At 35.8% G+C, this 19,263-nt stretch overlaps 2 protein-coding genes and 1 long non-coding RNA gene across 3 annotated transcripts; 1 reads left to right on the top strand and 2 right to left on the bottom strand.

The window, feature by feature from the left end:
• Window positions 1–137: 137 nt before the first annotated feature.
• LOC109108438 (collagen alpha-1(I) chain-like) lies at window positions 138–14,482 on the bottom strand. The gene is made up of 25 exons (XM_042741470.1): window positions 14,116–14,482; window positions 10,748–10,832; window positions 10,576–10,644; window positions 9,673–9,947; window positions 9,533–9,586; window positions 9,404–9,457; window positions 9,253–9,306; window positions 9,103–9,156; window positions 8,910–8,963; window positions 8,616–8,669; window positions 7,342–7,395; window positions 7,189–7,242; window positions 7,036–7,080; window positions 6,808–6,861; window positions 6,637–6,690; window positions 6,356–6,409; window positions 4,303–4,374; window positions 4,064–4,099; window positions 3,894–3,938; window positions 3,752–3,784; window positions 2,997–3,143; window positions 2,698–2,874; window positions 2,514–2,604; window positions 1,695–1,772; window positions 138–1,618 (listed from the first exon to the last, which is right to left on the bottom strand). The coding sequence occupies exons 1-25, from the start codon at window positions 14,134–14,136 to the stop codon at window positions 1,416–1,418; spliced, it is 1,971 nt and encodes a 656-aa protein (XP_042597404.1). The 5' UTR covers window positions 14,137–14,482; the 3' UTR covers window positions 138–1,415.
• Window positions 10,675–14,759, top strand: LOC122140018. The gene is made up of 2 exons (XR_006156743.1): window positions 10,675–10,919; window positions 14,096–14,759. It is a non-coding gene; the product is annotated as an uncharacterized LOC122140018 (long non-coding RNA).
• A 440-nt stretch (window positions 14,760–15,199) lies between these two features.
• snrnp48 (small nuclear ribonucleoprotein 48 (U11/U12)) lies at window positions 15,200–18,866 on the bottom strand. The gene is made up of 9 exons (XM_042741471.1): window positions 18,590–18,866; window positions 17,932–18,039; window positions 17,774–17,834; window positions 17,568–17,648; window positions 16,810–16,989; window positions 16,358–16,476; window positions 16,086–16,186; window positions 15,860–16,003; window positions 15,200–15,424 (listed from the first exon to the last, which is right to left on the bottom strand). The coding sequence occupies exons 1-9, from the start codon at window positions 18,737–18,739 to the stop codon at window positions 15,361–15,363; spliced, it is 1,008 nt and encodes a 335-aa protein (XP_042597405.1). The 5' UTR covers window positions 18,740–18,866; the 3' UTR covers window positions 15,200–15,360.
• Window positions 18,867–19,263: the final 397 nt, after the last annotated feature.

Genomic DNA, 19,263 nt, shown 5'->3' with positions numbered 1-19,263 from the left:
GATATGGGATAAAGCGAGTGTTCAACAGATTTTTTTTAATTCTGTAGGATTTTTTTTTCTTGCATTAGCTTTATTATGGCAGCATTCCATTTTATTAGTTTAGAGCATAGGGATAGTACATCTTATATACTGTACGGTTAGAAATGGTACCGGATAGAATAGGAATAGTAAGTGTACAGTACATGGAGACACATGAAAACACAGGGTTTGATGTCTCCCATCCTCCAAACAGTACATCTTATATACTGTACGGTTAGAAATAGTATGAGGTAGCATAGAAATAGTAAGTGTACATGGAGACAAATGAAAAAATGGGGTTTGATGTAATTTCCATTTACATTTATTCATTTAGCAGACCCTTTTATCGAAAACGACTTGTAATTGAGGAATACAAGTGATTCATTAAAAAGAAGCAAATAAACAAAGGAAGCACTTCTAATACAAGTTTCAGGCATTATTCAAGTTAGTACAAGCTAGACGGTGGGATTAAGGAAAGAGAAAGCAAAGATTTTAATATATTTATGATTTTTAATTTTCTGTCTACCTCTGATGTTTTAGTAATATTGTAAGGTCTTTGACTGTATGTTCAATGAACTTATAATATAAATCATATTAAAAATCTATTCAAATTAAAGTATTATTTGTGCAAAATTATGCAAATATTTTTAATGTGGATTTTTTTGTATCTTTTTTTTCCATTTTGAAATTGTGGTTGTGCAATATTTCTTTAAAATAAAGTCTAATTGTTTTGATGTATACTTAAAATACATTGTAATGTTTTTATTTGTGGCTAAATGTTCTCTTACTACTTTTGTTTTTTAAACTCTTCCTTTTCTTGTACACTATACATGATTACATGTTTATTAACATGAATAAATATTTTACCTGTCATAAACATTCGTTTTGTCGTTCATAATTTATTCAGAAAAAAAAAATTGGGTGGATTATTAATATTTGTTCTTAATGGATTTTTCAGTTATTCAAAAAGGTATGATAATGGCCTGAACAATGATCATACAATTTTGTGGTAACGCGATATTCATGCCACACGATCAAACATGCCTTAACATGTTAAAAAAAAATCTTTAATTCAGGTTGATCAATCAAGACAACATGATATTTCAGGACACAGTAGATGTATATTTAAGATGCTTTACAAAATTATTTACATGTCTGCACTGTATTTATATTGAAACTAAAACAATGTTGATGAATGAAACCAAAAGTGCTGGTAGTTTTCATTTGTATAGTTACATTTTTGGACTTCAAATTGGTAAACAAATCTGTAGATATTTGATCTCCATTTCTTGGCTCCAGTCTGTCTGTATGTGATGTCTTCCATCTGACAGCACTATTTTCATGGTCTCTGCTGGAGATTATCTCCTGTCGCGGGTCACTCACATTTGTCCCTGTTGTCAGGCCTGGCTGAGAGGGCCCTTGACCAATCCCATCTCTTTGCGCACTACAGGCGCGTGAATGCTGCAGTCTCGTGCCTCACACACACCAGGTATTCCTGCATCTCCAACCATGCCAGTCTGACCCACAGGCCCGGGAAAACCACGGGGTCCTCGCGGCCCATCAATTCCGTCTTTTGGTTCTCCTGGATGGCCTGGCAGTCCTGTTTGGAGAAATAAACCAGATTTAACTACATCTAATCCACAGTTACTGAAATAGCAGACAGAAAGAGATCCCACCTCTAAGGCCTTGGTGACCATCATGCCCTGGAAGACCTTTTCCAGGATCACCCCTCTGTCCTTTCTGACCTTTAGCACCTTTAGAAAAACACAGAGAGCTCAAAAATGAACCAACCAAAAATGAAAACTCTTTCATTTACTCACACGTGTCATTTCAAACCAGTATACACAAAATTAGATGTTTTGAAAAATGTTGGTAACCAAACAGTTTTGGGTCCCATTGACTTCCATTGAATTTGTTGTCCATACTATGGAAGTCAATGCGATCTGAAACTCTTTGGTTAGCAACATATTCTTCAAAATATAAAATAAGTCATGCAGGTTTAGAATGACATCTGGGGGATAAAATGATGACTAAAATTTCCTTTTTTTTCTCTTATTTTAGGGTGGAAGTTTCAGGTCCTATGGGCAAAAATAATGTTTAAATGGGACACGTCAATGGGTCCTTAAACAGTTTGGTTACATTTTAAAAAATCTTTTTTTTTTTTTTTTTCACAAAATAAATACACACAGGTTTGGAACAACATAACAAAGAGTAAACGATGACTTGAGAAAACGATGATGAGAATTTTTATTTTTGGATGAAACAGTTTTGGGTTCCATTGACTTCCATTGTTTGTTTGTTTGTCCATACTAATGAACTTAAAGGGACCCTAAACTCTTTGTTTAACAAAATTCTTCAAAATATCATTCTTTTTTGTGTCTGTGTGTTCACAGAAGAAACCAAGTCATACTTGGTAGAGTACAGTAAATAATGACAGAATTTAAATTTTTGGGTGGATAAAATGTTATTTTTAATAGTAAACGTCAGCACAGTACCTCTGTCCCCTGTAGCTCCTTTCTGGCCCTCTACACCTTTCATTCCTTGAGGGCCTCTTTCTCCTTTAGCACCTACCTTTCCTGCTTTACCCTGAATGAAATTCAGTGTGTTATTATTTATTTAATTTTTAAAGTAAGAGTGTTTTTATATGCCAGTTTTGTGGTGATTCGTATATCAGCTCACAGGTTTGCCTGGACTTCCAGGGGGTCCTGTGACTCCTGGGGGTCCGATGAGCGTACGGTTGTTGATTGGACAGCCCTGTACGCATTTGGCACGTATAGATGAAGCATACTGGGAGATGTGAGAGGTGACCACACCTTGACACAGCTGCAATATCTGCTCATCTGTCAGTCCTGGACCCTGCACAGAGCGAGATGAACGACTATATTTTACAACAGAAATCAATATTTGTATTCAAGCCTAAAACACATTCATATACTCAAAACTAATTTCTTGCTCATAATAAACATGATGATACGCACAGGTTCACCTGGTTGTCCTTTTGGCCCACTCTGTCCTTTCACTCCCTGGTCTCCTATAGGGCCTTTGTCACCTCTGGGACCTGGAAGACCTGGAGGTCCAATGGGACCAGGAAGTCCATCACGACCGAAACGACCCTTCACCCCACGCTACATCACATAAGAAAAAAATCTCATTAAAGTGATGCACAACAGTTACAGAAATAAAACAGATTTATTTATATTATTTACATTTTTAAACATACTTTTACGACATAAAATTGATCACACACACACACACACACATATACAGTATATATATATATATATATATATATATATATATATATATATATATATATATATATATATATATATATATATATATATATATATATGTATATATATGTGTGTATGTGTGTGTGTGTGTGTGTGTGTGTGTGTGTGTAAGCTTAAAGGGTTAATGCTGTTCTCTTGAACATTCCATTCAAAGAAACCTGGAAAAAATATATCACGGTTTCCACAAAAATATTAAGCAGCACAACTTTTTTCACTACTGACAATGATAATAAATGTTTCTTGAGTACCAAACCAGCATGTTACAATGATTTCTAAAGGATCATGTGACACTGAAGACTGATATGGAGTGATTGAGGATGAAATGAGGAAACAGTGTAGACCAGATTCAAACCTGCGTCGTTCTACGTCATGAACTCTTGGACTACCGCTGTGCCACACTGTGACGTAAAATATTGTTAAACCTCATCAGTGAGACTAACCTGCCCTTTGTCACCACGAGATCCAGCGTCTCCCTGTGAAGTGAAATGATGACGAAACTGTGGTTAAAATAAAAACTATGGCCAGTGTAATGGAAAGAGGAAGAGAAACTGTGATGGCTAGTTCAGATTCTAGCAGCCGTACCTTATATCCTTTAACACCCTTCCCTCCTTTTCGCCCTACTGCCCCCTGAGAGAGTCATGGCAAAAATAATTCAATAAAAATAGTTCATAGGTGATAGAATTGTTTTATGTAATGCCTATACAAATGTTTTTGGCTATTATTATACTGATATTATGTGCTTTTGATATCACCTTTTCACCATCTGGTCCTGTTTCTCCTTTGGCACCCTATAGATCAGAACATTGTATCATCAATTTCGATTATAAAAAAAAAAAAAAAAATCACTGTTCTATTCCAGTATCATTTCAATTGTGTCATCAAATAACAATCAACATTTGATTAATAAATCAATTTAAATCAACAAACAGTGAAACAACGAATTTGATTAATTAATCAATTAATCATTAAGAGACTAAAATCAGCTGCATACTGTTGGCCCAGGCAAGCCTTTTGGTCCAGGTTTTCCCGGAACTCCTGCATCCCCACTGTCTCCTTGTGGACCCTATGAAAAAAAGTCAAATAAAACATCAAATCTGTTGCTCTTTTTAATAGGGAAAAAATGTCCAAGTGAATGTTCTTGATATTGCAAAACAAACAGTATTAAACAATGTTTACATTTCTGCTTTAACGGGCACCTATTAGGCCCATTTTTACGAGATATAATATAAGTCTCAGGGGTTGCTAGAATATGTCTGTGAAGTTTCAGCTCAAAATAACCCAGAGATCATTTGGAAAATGCCTATTTTGAGAAGCAGAAACACACTGCTTTCATGCATGTCTCTTTAAATGCAAATGAGCTGCTGCTCCCAGCTCCCTTTTCCAGAATAAGGCTGTGCCTCAGACACTCTGTTTGGTTTTGATTATCATGTCTATCTCATTGAAATCATGAGTTTTAAAGCCATATCAGTTTAAACATCTGATATACAGTTTTCTGAGAGCACACATCCGAAGCAAGCGCACAGAAAGATGCCGTCAAATGTCACGTGAGTACTAAACTAAGCTCTCTTTCATGTCTTTTAGGGAAAGTTCACTGTCTTAAAGGGATAGTGCACCCAAAAATGAAAATTCTGTCAAATACACACAAGTTTATCCTAAAAACACACAAACATTACAATAACACGGTTGAGTCTCAGAAGTTAAACAGCTGGGAAAGAAATTGCATGTTTATATTAGATCTGTGTACTAAGTGTCAGCAGCGTAATATACAGTACCTATAACTGCTGTCTACGCTGTTAACATGGGCCACACAATAAAAAATAAAAAAAAAGTTCCTATTTGAATGTTTCTTTTAAACTAGTATCAACCTCAGACTCCATGCCCATGGACCGTTGGCTGAACGTCTGATGCATATGGCACACAAAAGTGGAAACACTTCAGGAGTTTCGAAGTCGTCATCAGATTGGTTGAATTATCCAGGATTTCCGGGAGATGTGTGTTGCGTTCTTTAACATTCCACCTAGAAACAAAGATGCCGTGGCGCCAAACCCCCTCAAAAGTATGTGAAATATTTAAAGTTCACGGCATATAATCTTTATAATACGTCCGAGAGTTTTACACTCCGATCTATTATTGTGGCGATCAAAAGCTGCCAATGAAAGCTGCCATGGACTCCAGACCTTCAGCCGTCCTTTTACTTTAACCTACTTTTAAACACTCCAGCTTGAAGATAAACATTGCGGGTTGTGTGTGGCTCACTCAGCGTGGGGTCTCTGCTAATATGGCAGTATCCGTCAACTGTTGTGGGTGGAGCCTGTAAAATGTGGCGTCACATTTTACAGATTTTGTGAACGACTTGTTCTGAGACACTGCTTATGATTTTGGGGGATTAAAAGGAGCGGGTGTATTTTTATCATTAAAGGGTGGTTGTGTACACAAACTGCCAACACACATTTATGTTCAAACAACATGTAAAAATTAATTTTGCATAATAGGTGCCCTTCAAGTATTTAAGTGTTTGTCCCATTTAAATGAATAAACTTTTATATCGCCTTTTATAGTTTTTTTTAATATACTTGTTTTTTGTTATGTTTTTATTATGTGATGTGTGTTGTATTATAGTGTATTTTTTTTTTTAGGGGGAAAAATTAATGGAAAATCCAAATAATCTGCTACGTAAACTGATCTACACTGCTGTTTCAGGAAACAGGTTAAATGTAATGAAACTGCCGTAAGTATAAATAGAAGCTCTACTTTCAGTTTCAGTCTTGGTTCTGGTTACAGTCTGGTAATTCCCCTAACATTTAGGTACATTCCCCTCTGGAATAATATAAACAAAACAACCAAAACATTTGGTATATAAATTTCTGGGAACTTCCAACCTAACAACTATATTGACTTACCACAGAGTAATAATATAGCTTTTGTTTTGATCTCGAAAGGCGTCACATGTCAGTCAACAGATAAACCTTGTTTGGCTTCACATGCTATCACAAGTGTGTCACGCACATTTGAAATAATAAGGAAGTGTAATGTTCACAGCTTACCACAGTTCCTGCTCTTCCAGATCGCCCCCTCTCACCACGATCACCTTTCACACCCTGCAGAAAAGAGGAAGAGGGAAATTTATAAACTTTCTTCAAATTTTGAAGAAAAATTCCTTTCTTCACACACACACACACACACACACACACACACACACACACACACACACACACACACACACACACACACACACACACACACACACACACACACACACACACATCTATATCTATATCTATATCTATATATATATATATATATATATATATATATATTCTCTTACCTTAGGTCCAAAAGGCCCAGGCACCCCCACAACTCCTGGAACACCCAGAGGACCCTGGAAAATATTTCATAAAATACCCAGAAACAGTACTTCAGGAAGTTTTTTCTTTCTTTTTTTTTTTTTTTTTTTTTCTGAATAATGACAGATGCATCAGAAACAATTTTTACTCACATCCTCTCCCGGCTCCCCATCACTTCCTGGAAAGCCACCTTTTCCTTTAGAACCCTGAAGAATAAAGCAAAAAGAAAGAGAAATTTCCCTCACCAAGGCAAAGTTTTTAATTGGAATTATGTCACAAATTATGTGTTTGTAGAACATTATGAGTAAAGGGGGATCCACTGTGCCAATCACTCAATTTAGTTGCTGATAACCATGATAAGTGATTTTATGAGAACAGACCTTTGGTCCCGTCACCCCACGGTCTCCTGGGACTCCTGGATAACCCTTATAACACGAAAGGTGATAAAGATAGTATTATAGTGAGATTACTACAGGGATTTTTCTGATGGTACAATATGAGTAAGAGAGAAAGTTTCTGAGTGATTTTATCACCAAGTAACCCTGCTCTCCATGGTCTCCTGAGAATCCAGGTGCTCCTGTCTGACCCTAATTATGCAGAAAATGAAGGTTTAGTCAGCAGCAGGTGTAAAAAAAAATGTTTAGTCAAGCTAATAATTATTTATGCCTGTAAGTCTTGATGCCAACCTTCTGTCCCTGTCGACCCTCAGGACCTTGTTTTCCTGTTTTGCCAATGGAACCCTGTTGAAAGATGGGGAGATTTCTCAGAATTTTTCTTTTTTAGTTCAAAGTCTGGACAAATTAAGACTCAGCTGGAAATTTATCAGTTACACGAGAAGCTGGAGAAGCTGGACTTCACCATTTAATATGAATATTCAGGTTAATTTCTTTGTGAATGTATTACAGAAAGTCTATATAAGTGCTATAACTGGTATGCTGTGGGGTTTTCTTCAGCATTTTAATCACTTTTAGCTTGTTTGCAATTCAGTTTAGTTCAGGGATAGTTCACGCAAAAATAGAAATTCTTTATGCATCCTCAAGTTGTTTCCAAACCTATATAAATTTCCTTCTTCTACCAAACCAAACCATCTTCCATAGTAATTTTTTTCCATACTATGGAAGTCAAAGACAACCCAATAACAGTTCAGTTATCCACGTTCTACAAAATAACTTATTTTGTGTTCAGCAGAAGGAACTCTTACAGGTTTGGAACAACTTAAGGGTGAGTGAGATGACAGAATTTAATTTTTAAGTGAACTAACCTGGAAAAATTAATGATAGCACATGTGGCCATCTCTGTGAAAACCAGGCTAAACTCTCAAAATTTAATTATGAGACAAGAAGAATCCAAGTTTGATTTCTAGCATTAATTTGACTATAATTTCAGTCTTTGACATGACATATAATCTCTCAATGCAAGGGAGTTCATAAAAGCACATGTATAATTAGACTGCAAGTCCCTGCTGTCTCCACTTGAAAGGTCTTATCACAGATGATGTTATTAATTAAAAGAAATAGAAGAGATCAAATCAGATAAACAAAACAAATGAAAAACTCCCCCTCACATGCCAATGGGAAATGAAACTCATGACACTGACATTTAATCAAAATGGGGAAGCATTTGACATTAAAACACATCTATTTTTCTTCTCTTGCGAATGTCTGCGAATGTCTACTGTATATGTAAATAGGTGTTCGTTTAGTCATTTAACAACTTTATTGAAGGGACAGTCCCCTTGAAGGCAAACATTATAGCTTCTTGCTCAAGGTCATAATGTTGACATCAGTAGACTTTTATTGGTAGCTGAAATCAGGATCAAATTAACTAACTAGCTAAATAATTAAAGTAAGTAAGTAAGTAAACCTGTTGACCAGCCTTAAACCAACAACCTTCTGGTCATTACATTTCAGCAAGTACACCACACACCAATTGTAAACATTTGTAGAGTTAAGCAACTTACCTTAATACCTTTAATGCCGGGTTTTCCAGGTTTACCTTTTGCACCAACAGGACCCTGTAGCCAGTCAGAAAAATAGCACCTCAGATGAATTTCATAGACAAATCAGAAATTTTGCCTGGAATCTATTATAACTAGAGGAGTCAGCATGACTGTACAGATGCTGCTTTGAAATATCAGATGGCGCTACCGTATGTGACCTATTTTATTGACTGAAATGGGAATGAAAAACATTCAAAGAAATGTGGAGCGGAAATGCTGGTGGTGATATGTTACTGAAGATGCTATTTTGCTCACAGTCTTTCCAGCGACACCCACTCCTCCACGCGGACCTTCGTTTCCGACATCACCCTGCATGACACAAATAAATGGTAATGAATTATAAATGCAAGCTGAATATAATTCTGGATAATCTTTATACACATATATAATAACACCATTTAGCTCTGCAACAACAAAGATCTTATTTTGTTTTTGGTAAGACCATTACCTTTAATCCAGATTGGCCAGTTTCACCGGGGTCCCCTGGTAACCCGGGAAGACCCTATGAAGAAGAGCAAGAAAAATACATATTAGAGACTTTCCCAGGAATTAGCTATTAAACACAAAACAATAAAGTTTTCCAAAATTCTTGGCTCACAATTGCACCAGAGAAACCAGATGCACCATCCTCTCCATCAGGCCCAGAATCGCCCTAAACAGAAGGCAAGTGAGGTTAGTAAGGTGAACTAGTGAAGTCCTGGTAGTCTGAACAGGATGTGCAGGTTTAGCAAGTGTTTCCTGTCACCTACCTCAGGACCGGTGTCTCCTCCTCTTCCTCTCACTCCTTTGGTTCCTTTGTAACCTATAAAGTAACAGTCAGTTTGATCTTGTGAACTGTTTAAAACTATGAACATTAAAATCCGATGCTTTGCTCATACCTCCCTTCCTTGAACCCCAGGAAACCCCTGTTTGCCTTGAAGACCCTTAGAGCCCTATGAGTAAACATAAAATTGAAGAATGCATTAAACTTTAAAAGAAAGCAAACTTTACATAATTCGAAGGCATGGCAATAATCAACCTTGGGTCCAGCAAAGCCTCCAAATCCGGGCTGTCCTGCTTCACAGTCGCATTCGGTGGGTCCCTCCTGCCCCAGCTCAGCGTCCCCTCCATAAGGGACCTGTGTTATCAAGGTTTTATCCTCTTTGGCGTAATCAAAAGACTCCCCGGCTGTGTTGTACGGGTAAGTTTCCTCAGTGATCATGGTGACTACGGTGGCCACAGGTGCATAGGGGTCAAAGCCGGATGCTGAGTGCTCATCTTCACTGCTGCGTTTGGACTCTGCAGGATACTCAACTGAGAAAGCAGATAAAAAAAACAAAAAAACAAACACTGAGACAGCCACTGATCCTGACTGGATATACTAATATAAAGGATATGGTGACTAATAGTCTAAAAGATGTAAAAACAAATCTTGGAAATGATGTGTTGTAATATAACATAACATAATATAATATAATATTTTAGAAAACAAAAAAGTGTTCGGTGTTGTAAGAGTAGATACAATAAAAGAGAAATGTACGTGTATAAATGTATAAATCTTTGAAGAAATATCAGAGTTTATTGAAGTCCAAAATCATCTAAATGATCAATAAATATTTATTTTATTACTTTTATATATTATATTTTTATTTGGCTATTTTACTTTTAAATTATTTACATTTATATTGTATAAAGACAATTAATGATATTTTAATATCATTAAGCATGAATTAAATATAGTACTAAAAATACTATGATGCAAAAGTTTGAGATTCACGAATTGTCTAATTATAAAGCACCTCTTATCGTTTATATATAAACGATACACACACATTTTATTTTGGATTTTATTTCAACACCAGTAGTTAATGTTCCACTAATAAAAGAGGGTTGAACATTTTTTTTAAAGTGGTAGTAGTAGTAGCAGTAATATCTCAGTTACTGCTGTGAGTGTATCCAGATTGCTCATCATATCGATCGACCAAGGAGCCTTCATACACGTGTTCTTCTCCTGTGATTGTAAAAGAGAGGAGGGAAAGGCTAATTAAAATGTTTTATTAGCCAATTATACATATCTAACAAATGTAAACATGTTGGACACGTGATAGTCTCACCTGACTGTAAACCAGAATAATCGTGCTGGGCTTGAGAGGGCAATACACACAGCAGGAGCACAGAGCTGAGGGACACAGCCCACACCTGACATCAGCACAGACACAAACACCATCAAACACACGCAAAGGAACTTATTACAGTACGTCATGGTGGAAACTCTACATCTGTCAGGTAAAGTTCAGAAATACTAAATGGATTCACAAACTTCATTAGAGATACTGATGACAATCTTTTTAGCTGTTATTTCATCAAAGTGCAAGGGGTCTCTCCTTTATGATGTGGTTTCTCAGAAAGTTCCCTTTTTAAACTGGGTTTTTGATAGATAGGCCTACCATTATCACCCAGTTTACAAGTGTTTTTTTCTCTGTTAAAAGTAATTTTAATTAAAAAAAAAATAAAAAAAAAAAATAGACGGTTCCTTGTTCATTTGTTATTTTGTTGGAACAAATAAATATGCAGTAATTGAAGCTGAACCTTTTTTTTTTTTCTGTGCATAAATTAACCCTCTTCCTGTTTCACACTTCCTTGTGTGATTTGGTCAAATGTCACCAGTGAGGTAATGGAACATGTTCTATCTTATATAAAGCTTTGAATGATGTAGAGAAATCAAGACCCATTTATCAAATATGCCTAGATTTTTTAAAACCAGTAATCGGTAGGCTACAATAAACTTGTTTTTTTACTATGAGAGAAATAATTGATTTTTCACACAGTGACGTGTAAAAATGTAATTAAATCATGTTGACAGAATGGTTTATTAAAAAATGCGAGGCGGAAAATTTATTTATATATATGACCCCTCTAATAAACATGAACAGGAAATGGCGTCATTTTAGTAAGCTCTTGTAGATGTAGATCTCCCTCTAGTGGTCATTATTAAACAGAGCCGCACATTGCGGAGGAGTTTGTACAGAAATCTCTAGAAAATCACCACACATTACAGATATGAAACTGCTATCTGGAATTGTATCACACACTATATCTGTCAGTATCAGTTTTACTGAAGGGTTCCGTACTGTCATTGCTGAAGACTGTACCACAGTTTCTCAGCAGCAGACATCGTCATTGCTGGGTTTACTTGAAGAGCAGTGAATGGGAGAGTACACACACACACACACACTCACACACACACACACACATATATATATATATATATATATATATATATATATATATATATTATATATATATATATATATATATATATATATATATATATATGCTCAAATAGCAAAAGAAAAACTGCACGATAGTGTTTTCATGACTTTCAATAAAAGGATGAAAAAATTGACAGAGACTGATAACGGCAGTCAGAAGAGAGAACGATGTCAAATTTACCATCCCTCCCATAGAAGCTGATTTAGAAACACACTCGCATTAGCGTTAACCGTTTTTGTAATTTTATGCAAAGGTGTTATAAAATGCAAATAGTGTTATAAAATGTACATACATAAAATAATAATAATAATAATAATAATAATAATAAATTACAAATATGAAAAACTTTTGAGGATTTACGATGCTGATGACCCTTAAACGCATCATCACAGTCGTGTGAAAAGGGTCTAGTGGCATGTATCTATGGGGATATATCTTTGTGCACTGCATTACAGTTCTCAGGCTGCTCTCACATTCCAGACTAGACTGCTGAAAACTGGTTTTCTTTTCACCCTTAATAGTCTAAAATCTCCCTCTCTCTGTGAGACAACAGTACTGAATATTCACACAGTACACTTTACACAGCATGCGACCTTTAACCTTTCCAACAAATACAAAATGCTTATGTAAAAAGTCAGCTGACTTTAGGTCACTTGTTCAATGTCTTAAGTTACAATAGCATAATTATTATACACTACATTTTAAAAGTTTAAGTTCAGTAAAATTCACATTTAATAGACCAAACGTGCCAGTAAATACATTTATAATGTTATAAATTAATTTTTATTAAATGCTGTTCTTTTGAACTCTCTCTCATCAAAGAATCTTGGGAGAGAGAGAACTTGCATGTTATGAAACGTGTATGTGTTTCCCCCAGATTTTTTATTTTATTTTATTTTTTATTTTATCTGTGTGTTTATATAATATATTTCTTGCGGTGGCAACATTGTGATGTTACATAGTCATGTCAATAAAGCTCATTTGAACTGATTTGAATTGAGAGAGAGAGAGAGAGAGAGAGAGAGAGAGAGAGAGAGAGAGAGAGAGAGAGAGAGAGAGAGATTAGCACAACTGTTTTCAGCTGTCATATTAATAAGAAATATTTCTTGATCACCACAAATATATTTAAGTAGCAAACTGTCATTTAAAATTTTAATAATAATTTAATAATTTTAATAGAAATATATTACTGCAATTTGATTAGATAAATGCAGCCCTGGTGAAGATAAGATACTTCTTTTGAAAACTTTTGAATGGTATTTATATACATTTCATATGAACTCACATTAGCTAAGGGACTAAATGGAATATTCGTTCTTCTGAAAATGCATTTGCTACACAGGAATATTTTAAGTGTGTATGTATGTATGTATGTATGTATGATATATATAATCTCCATGACATGTTAATATTACAGTGTACAGTAGAAACAGTTCATAGGGAAGACAAAGACCAAGAGAACACAAAGAAAGCCATATCTTAACAGCTTGTATATCAAGTCATATATCTTCTAACTCTCCACAACCTAAGGAGGGTAGGGGGCGGAGCTAATATCTCATACAACCAAAGCATCTCAACAACCCACAGGTCCTCTGGGACACTGAGGTGCAGCATGAGCAATACAAACATTTACATAATCTCCGTCAGCATCAAATCTGGAATTGGCCTTGAGAGGCTCTTGTAAATTATTATTGTACTAAAATCTGGCTATAGTTTAACCCACATGTGAGATTTTTTACAAGTGCCTAATAATAACATAAACCCAAGCAAAAAAGTGTATTCATGTAACATAATTTATAATGATCTTTTATGCCAAGTAACAAAAATAACAGGTCATTAATGGCACACATAAATTTCATAAAGGCTCCTATAAAACATGTCAAACTACTTTTATAACTGGTTATAACTTTACTATGAATATGGCACCATTTGACAGTCTTACATAAAAATAAGCAGCACATCATGCCTAACAACAAACATAAAATGTTTAAGATTAACAGTTCATTGGTTAAAAACATAACTGAATTCTCCTCAGCGACCCACAATTTTTTGCTTTTTGTAAGACAACTTAACCCATATGAAACCGACAAATGCAAACCATCTGTGAAACTACACAAACTTAACATTAATTTGATTCCTGCTTCGCATATATGAATATAATTCCCTTCTGAATTCCCCTTAATTTTTAGCTACCCACCCTGCATCTTACCTTCACCCTGGAGGCTTCCATGGCCAGCAGCCTCCTGCTCAGGTTTCCAGGCGCTGTCCGAACACACAGCTCTAAGCCCTTGAATCAGCACAAGCAGGGAGTCTATGAGAACACAATGAGGGGCTGCAGTGGTCCTCAAAGCATTCTCCCTCCTTGTATGCGATGCTGGTCCCCCTGTGCTGAGACAGATGAACAGACCCTCACCAGAATCTCCCAGGGTCCCACCTCTCCTCAGCTGGGTGAGAAATACCTGAGCCTTCACCAAACAAACACACTGCTCCACTGGACTGAGAGTGATGAAGAATAAAGGAACTGCAAAAATAATATTCCTATCAAATATAAGTCACTGTTCTTTACTCAATGCAATGTTTTTTTATTGCAAAATATTTCATTATATAATTTTTTTCTGTAGTATACATGGCTCACTACTACAATTAGTAAAGGAAAACCTGATTTGCAAGCTTTGTGAAATTTAATGACCTTTTAACCTCCTTGGAAAAATGTGCCATTAATGTAACAGATTTCTCAAAATCCATTTCAGGTGGTTCTTCTCTCTCTTAGCAATAGAAGGTAGGGCTGGACAAATCCAATGAACTGCTAGAGTTTGAATACAAGTTTATTAAAAGTTTAATTGATCATGTTAAGACTGTGTGGAAAAACTTAGTAAACATGCAGAGTTCTCCCTAATTATATAGATATATCACTCACCTTAAACTAGCATATGAATGACATACAGGCTACCAATAATATAATGGATATGTCTATTTAGCAAGGATGCATTCAATTGAAAGACATTTACAGTGTCACTAAAGATTTATATTACAATTAAATTTTGTTCTTTTGAGTTTTCTATTAATCAAAGGGGGAAAAAAATAATAATTATATATATATATATGCAGTACAAATGAAGACTGGAGTAATGGCTGATGAAAATGCAGCTTTGCCATCACAGGAATAAATAACATTGTAAAATATATTAAAATAACATTCATCAGTCCCAAACTTTTGAACAGCAATGTACATGAAAATATATTATGGCATGGAATAATGCTACAAGTAATGCAATAAAAGCACATAAATCAAATATTTGTAATATTTTATTATAGCAATCTTAAGCAAACTTAATGTAGCATACCATCCAAAAAACAAAACAGGAGAAAGCACTGAAGCTCAGAATATCTGAAATCTAAACTAATAAACTAAACTAATTCCTGATTTGTTAAATTAGGCTTCAAGATTTCAACTTCAAGACTTGTTTTTCTTCTTCTTTTTCTTATGATGTCTCTCCACGTCTGGAGAGTGTGAATCTCTGAGGACAAAACAAAAGGAGAGAACAATAAATAGTCAGTCTATCACAAACAGTCATAAAATGATATAACCACAAAGTTCCTATATTATTTTGGCAGTAAAGTAAGTGTAGTGAGAAATTTGAGTGAAAAATAACAAAAGACATGATCATGTTAATAACAGTAGAAAAGACTGTTCAAAAAAATGCACAAGACAACTTTAAAACAATGGTGGACTCATTAAATTAGTTTCTGATTAGTTAAAACTTGTAAAATATTTTATTTAACTTTCAAGTTGTTTAGGTCAATGCTAGTGTGAAAAGGCATTGATATAAAATTCCTTTTAAACAGTCTTAATTTAAACTTCGATATGGGCCAACTAACTGTTTTAAATTAGTGAACATCAAATAATAAACATCATTATAAACTAAGTTATAACGAGAGTTTCATAGCCTTACCTGCTACTTTTGTTTTTCCTCTCCCGACTACGCTTGCGACTATGGCTGTGTTTGTGGTGCCGTTTGTGCCCATTCTCATCTCGGGAGCTGACATGAGACTCACGTGACTCGACGGATGCAGAGCGACCTCTCTCAGATGCCCCTCTGCAACAAAAAAAACAAAAACAAAATCAATATCAGTCATTTCTTGCTGCTTCTGTCAGGGAGGAAAGAGATTCTATGTGACCTGTGAGATGACTGCTGTGATGCTTTGAACTCCTCATCCTTCACTTCCTGCCAAATCCTGCCTAGTTCTCCAGAGTGGATGTCAATCACCTCCCGAATTACCTGGAAAAGATAGGAAAATGCATAAAATTATACTGAATATCCTCTATGGCTCTCAAACCATCCACAGTGTGGAGACAATATAAATCAAAATCACAGGCAACCAAGAGAAATACCAGACATAGTGACCTGAGACATAAACAGTGTTTTGTTAGTAAGTAGATAATCACATACCTCAGTGTAAGACTTCTTGGTGATGTGAACATTTTTCGCTCTGTAAGACTGTCTGCGCCTCCTGTAGTCCCTCATCTCAGCCAAGACCTCCAGATGAGACTTTGGCCCACTCTGCTCTTCTCTAAACAGAACATCATTCTTTACTAATAGCAATCAGGTACTATCAATTAATTGGTACTCAGTATTTGGACGTTATATGTGAGGTCAAAAATTCAGAAGATGGATCGAATTGAGAACGAAGCCTTTGAAAGTGAAGGCATTCATAAGATTTTCCAATTTTAGTGCAACTTAGGTCTTATGTGAATTAGCTGCAATTGGGGCCTTGGCACAGCTGTGCCTCAGGGCTCAGTGGGCTCCATGGTGCAGCTCTGTCTCAGGGCTCAGTTCCCCTTAAGTTAAACCATTATCAATGATCAGGGCTAACGTGTTATCTGTGAGTGTATTTCAAGTACCTTTTTTAAGCTTTGCAACAAGATCTACATAAAGATCCTCGTTGGATTCTCTCTTTGCACTCTGCTGACTGGCTTGTTGTATCACATGATCATAGATGGCCAATCGGTCTGCCACAGTGAGGTCACATAATGCCCGCTTATGATTCTGAGGTACGTCAGGGAGATCTGAAGATGTGTCACCTAAAAAATGAAAACAAATTTTACACAAAACCCCAATTATTAGTAAAAATACCTAGACTAAAAAAAAAAATTTGAATTAAAAATTCCTTATCAAAGTGTTTATTTCAAAAATGTGTTTCTGAAATAAAAAATATCAATTGACCGCCCGGTCAGCAAAAACTATATGCATTGCAAAACTGATGAGAGAGAACGACACTCCCAACACGTAATTGGAGAAATTGACCTTGAGGTTTCTGGAGTTTTTTTCTTTGGATATTTTTCTTACTTCTATTGTGAATGTGTGATATCAAATCTTTTATCAAACAATATTAAGGACTAAGCCTTTAAAAGGATATTGAGCCAAAGGATACACCAAGTATATGTGGAAATTTGTCTAGACCAGACTTCCTTTAATACTCACCCCTGTTACTGGAAAAAAAAACAAAGAACACATAAACATTGAAAATATTTGGAAAAATTAAATCAAGACATGTATATCATTGATACACACACCATTTTAAATGTGCCATATTGCTTGTTTTCCTGATAAATGCTGACATGTCCCAATCACTGGCTAGAGAGAGAATCTTAAAACTTACTTTGTGTGTGAAGTCCTGTAGATTTCATATGAGGGGCGTTTTCCCGGGTCTGCAGAATCACTTGATGAAATGTATCTTTGTCTGTAAGTGATATAAGTTACTGTCACACAACTGCACCCAGCTTCAAAATTAGGGCCACAGAAACCTCATCACAAGAGACTGAATTGTAGGAAAGGTGTTCCACCAAGTCACAAGAAAAAACTCACCCATGTTAACTGAAGGAATGTTAGCATTCTCATAATACACTGAAGGATCAAACATTTCAGCCTGGAAACATACGGCAAAAAAAACATAATATTAATAATTTTAAATAAATCACAAGACCTTTTACTGTCACTGGCATTCATGTGGTGTGGTGCCTTACCTGTTCCTCTTTGGAGTATCCCATCTTACTGAGCTGACAGGAGGCTTTGTGTTTCTCCATCCTGTCCCGCGGGACTGTGTGGTTTGGATCATATGGACACACTTCCATCTGTCAAATCAGAAGAGAATACAGGGATTTTTTCTTTCAACTTTCAAAGCAAGAGAGAAGTATAGCAGGTGGCAAATATCTTAGAGATTTGGGGTATGCCTTTTAATCTATATGAAGTATACAGATTTAAAGACTGCGTTAAGCTAACTGAGACTTGTTATAGCACTTGTATATCATTGCTCTTTTGTTGATTTTGTTTGCTTCCATTGGCCTCATTTGTAAGTAGCTTTGGATAAAAGCGTCTGCTAAATGACTAAATGTAACGTTAGTTAGTGAATATGACCCTTTTTATAAAACAAAAATAAAACCAAATCAAATAGTACATTCTAGCTAGCTTTCATCTACTCAGTGCAATTGGTATCATAAACCACTGTACAAAAAAACAAAAGATTTAAAAATACAAAACAAAAACTCTCAAAGATTCTGCCACTATTTAAACAAGACTTCATATTAACTTAGTTCATTATGAATTTACAGTACTACATTAATTCATTCACTGCTAAATAAGCCATTCTCATTATAGTTGTATGTGTTTGGCTGTTGTTTCTACCTGAGTTGCATGCGAATCCAATTCCTGACTCCATCCCAGCGCCTCAAACAAACCCTTTAGGTCTGATTGACAGCTCTCTGTGAAATCTGTGAGCTCCTGCAAACGCCGCATGCGCTCCTGGAGACCCAACGAGAAAGATGTTTCGCACATTTTACATTTGGAGCGCTCATAAACAAGCTTCTTGTTTCGCAATGGTCTTCGTGTGTGTTCGCTGGCGCTTCGAAATGACGTAGCATGACGTACCCTCGAACTATGGTTGCCACAACCGTGAAAAAGCCATAGACAGTAAAAGAAAAAGCATTACTTGAATAGAGTGGCGGACCGGCTGTTAGCATGACACTGGTTCCACTTCCATAGGCTTTTTGATTATCGCAAAAAATAATCTCTGTGTTCAACCATAGTTCATGAAATTTACACGTTTTGTCCATCAAGATAATCTTCACAAAATAATGTAAGATACATTTTGAAGCCTAAATAAAAGCGCCAGAACTTTAAAGCTAAACTTAGGCTATAAACGAACTACGGGTGCAAGTTGCATTAAAAGTCAATAAATCTTTAATATGAATATTTTAATTTAAAACGTGTCTCCACGAACTATTCAATACAACTCTAGTGCATTTAATCTATTAAATAACAGCAGAGTGAGCGAGCTTTTGGATATGGTCAGATTAAAC

Source organism: Cyprinus carpio, chromosome B16, assembly GCF_018340385.1.
Source record: "Cyprinus carpio isolate SPL01 chromosome B16, ASM1834038v1, whole genome shotgun sequence".
Taxonomy (NCBI): domain Eukaryota; kingdom Metazoa; phylum Chordata; class Actinopteri; order Cypriniformes; family Cyprinidae; genus Cyprinus; species Cyprinus carpio.
This window is presented reverse-complemented; position numbering and strand designations above follow the sequence as displayed.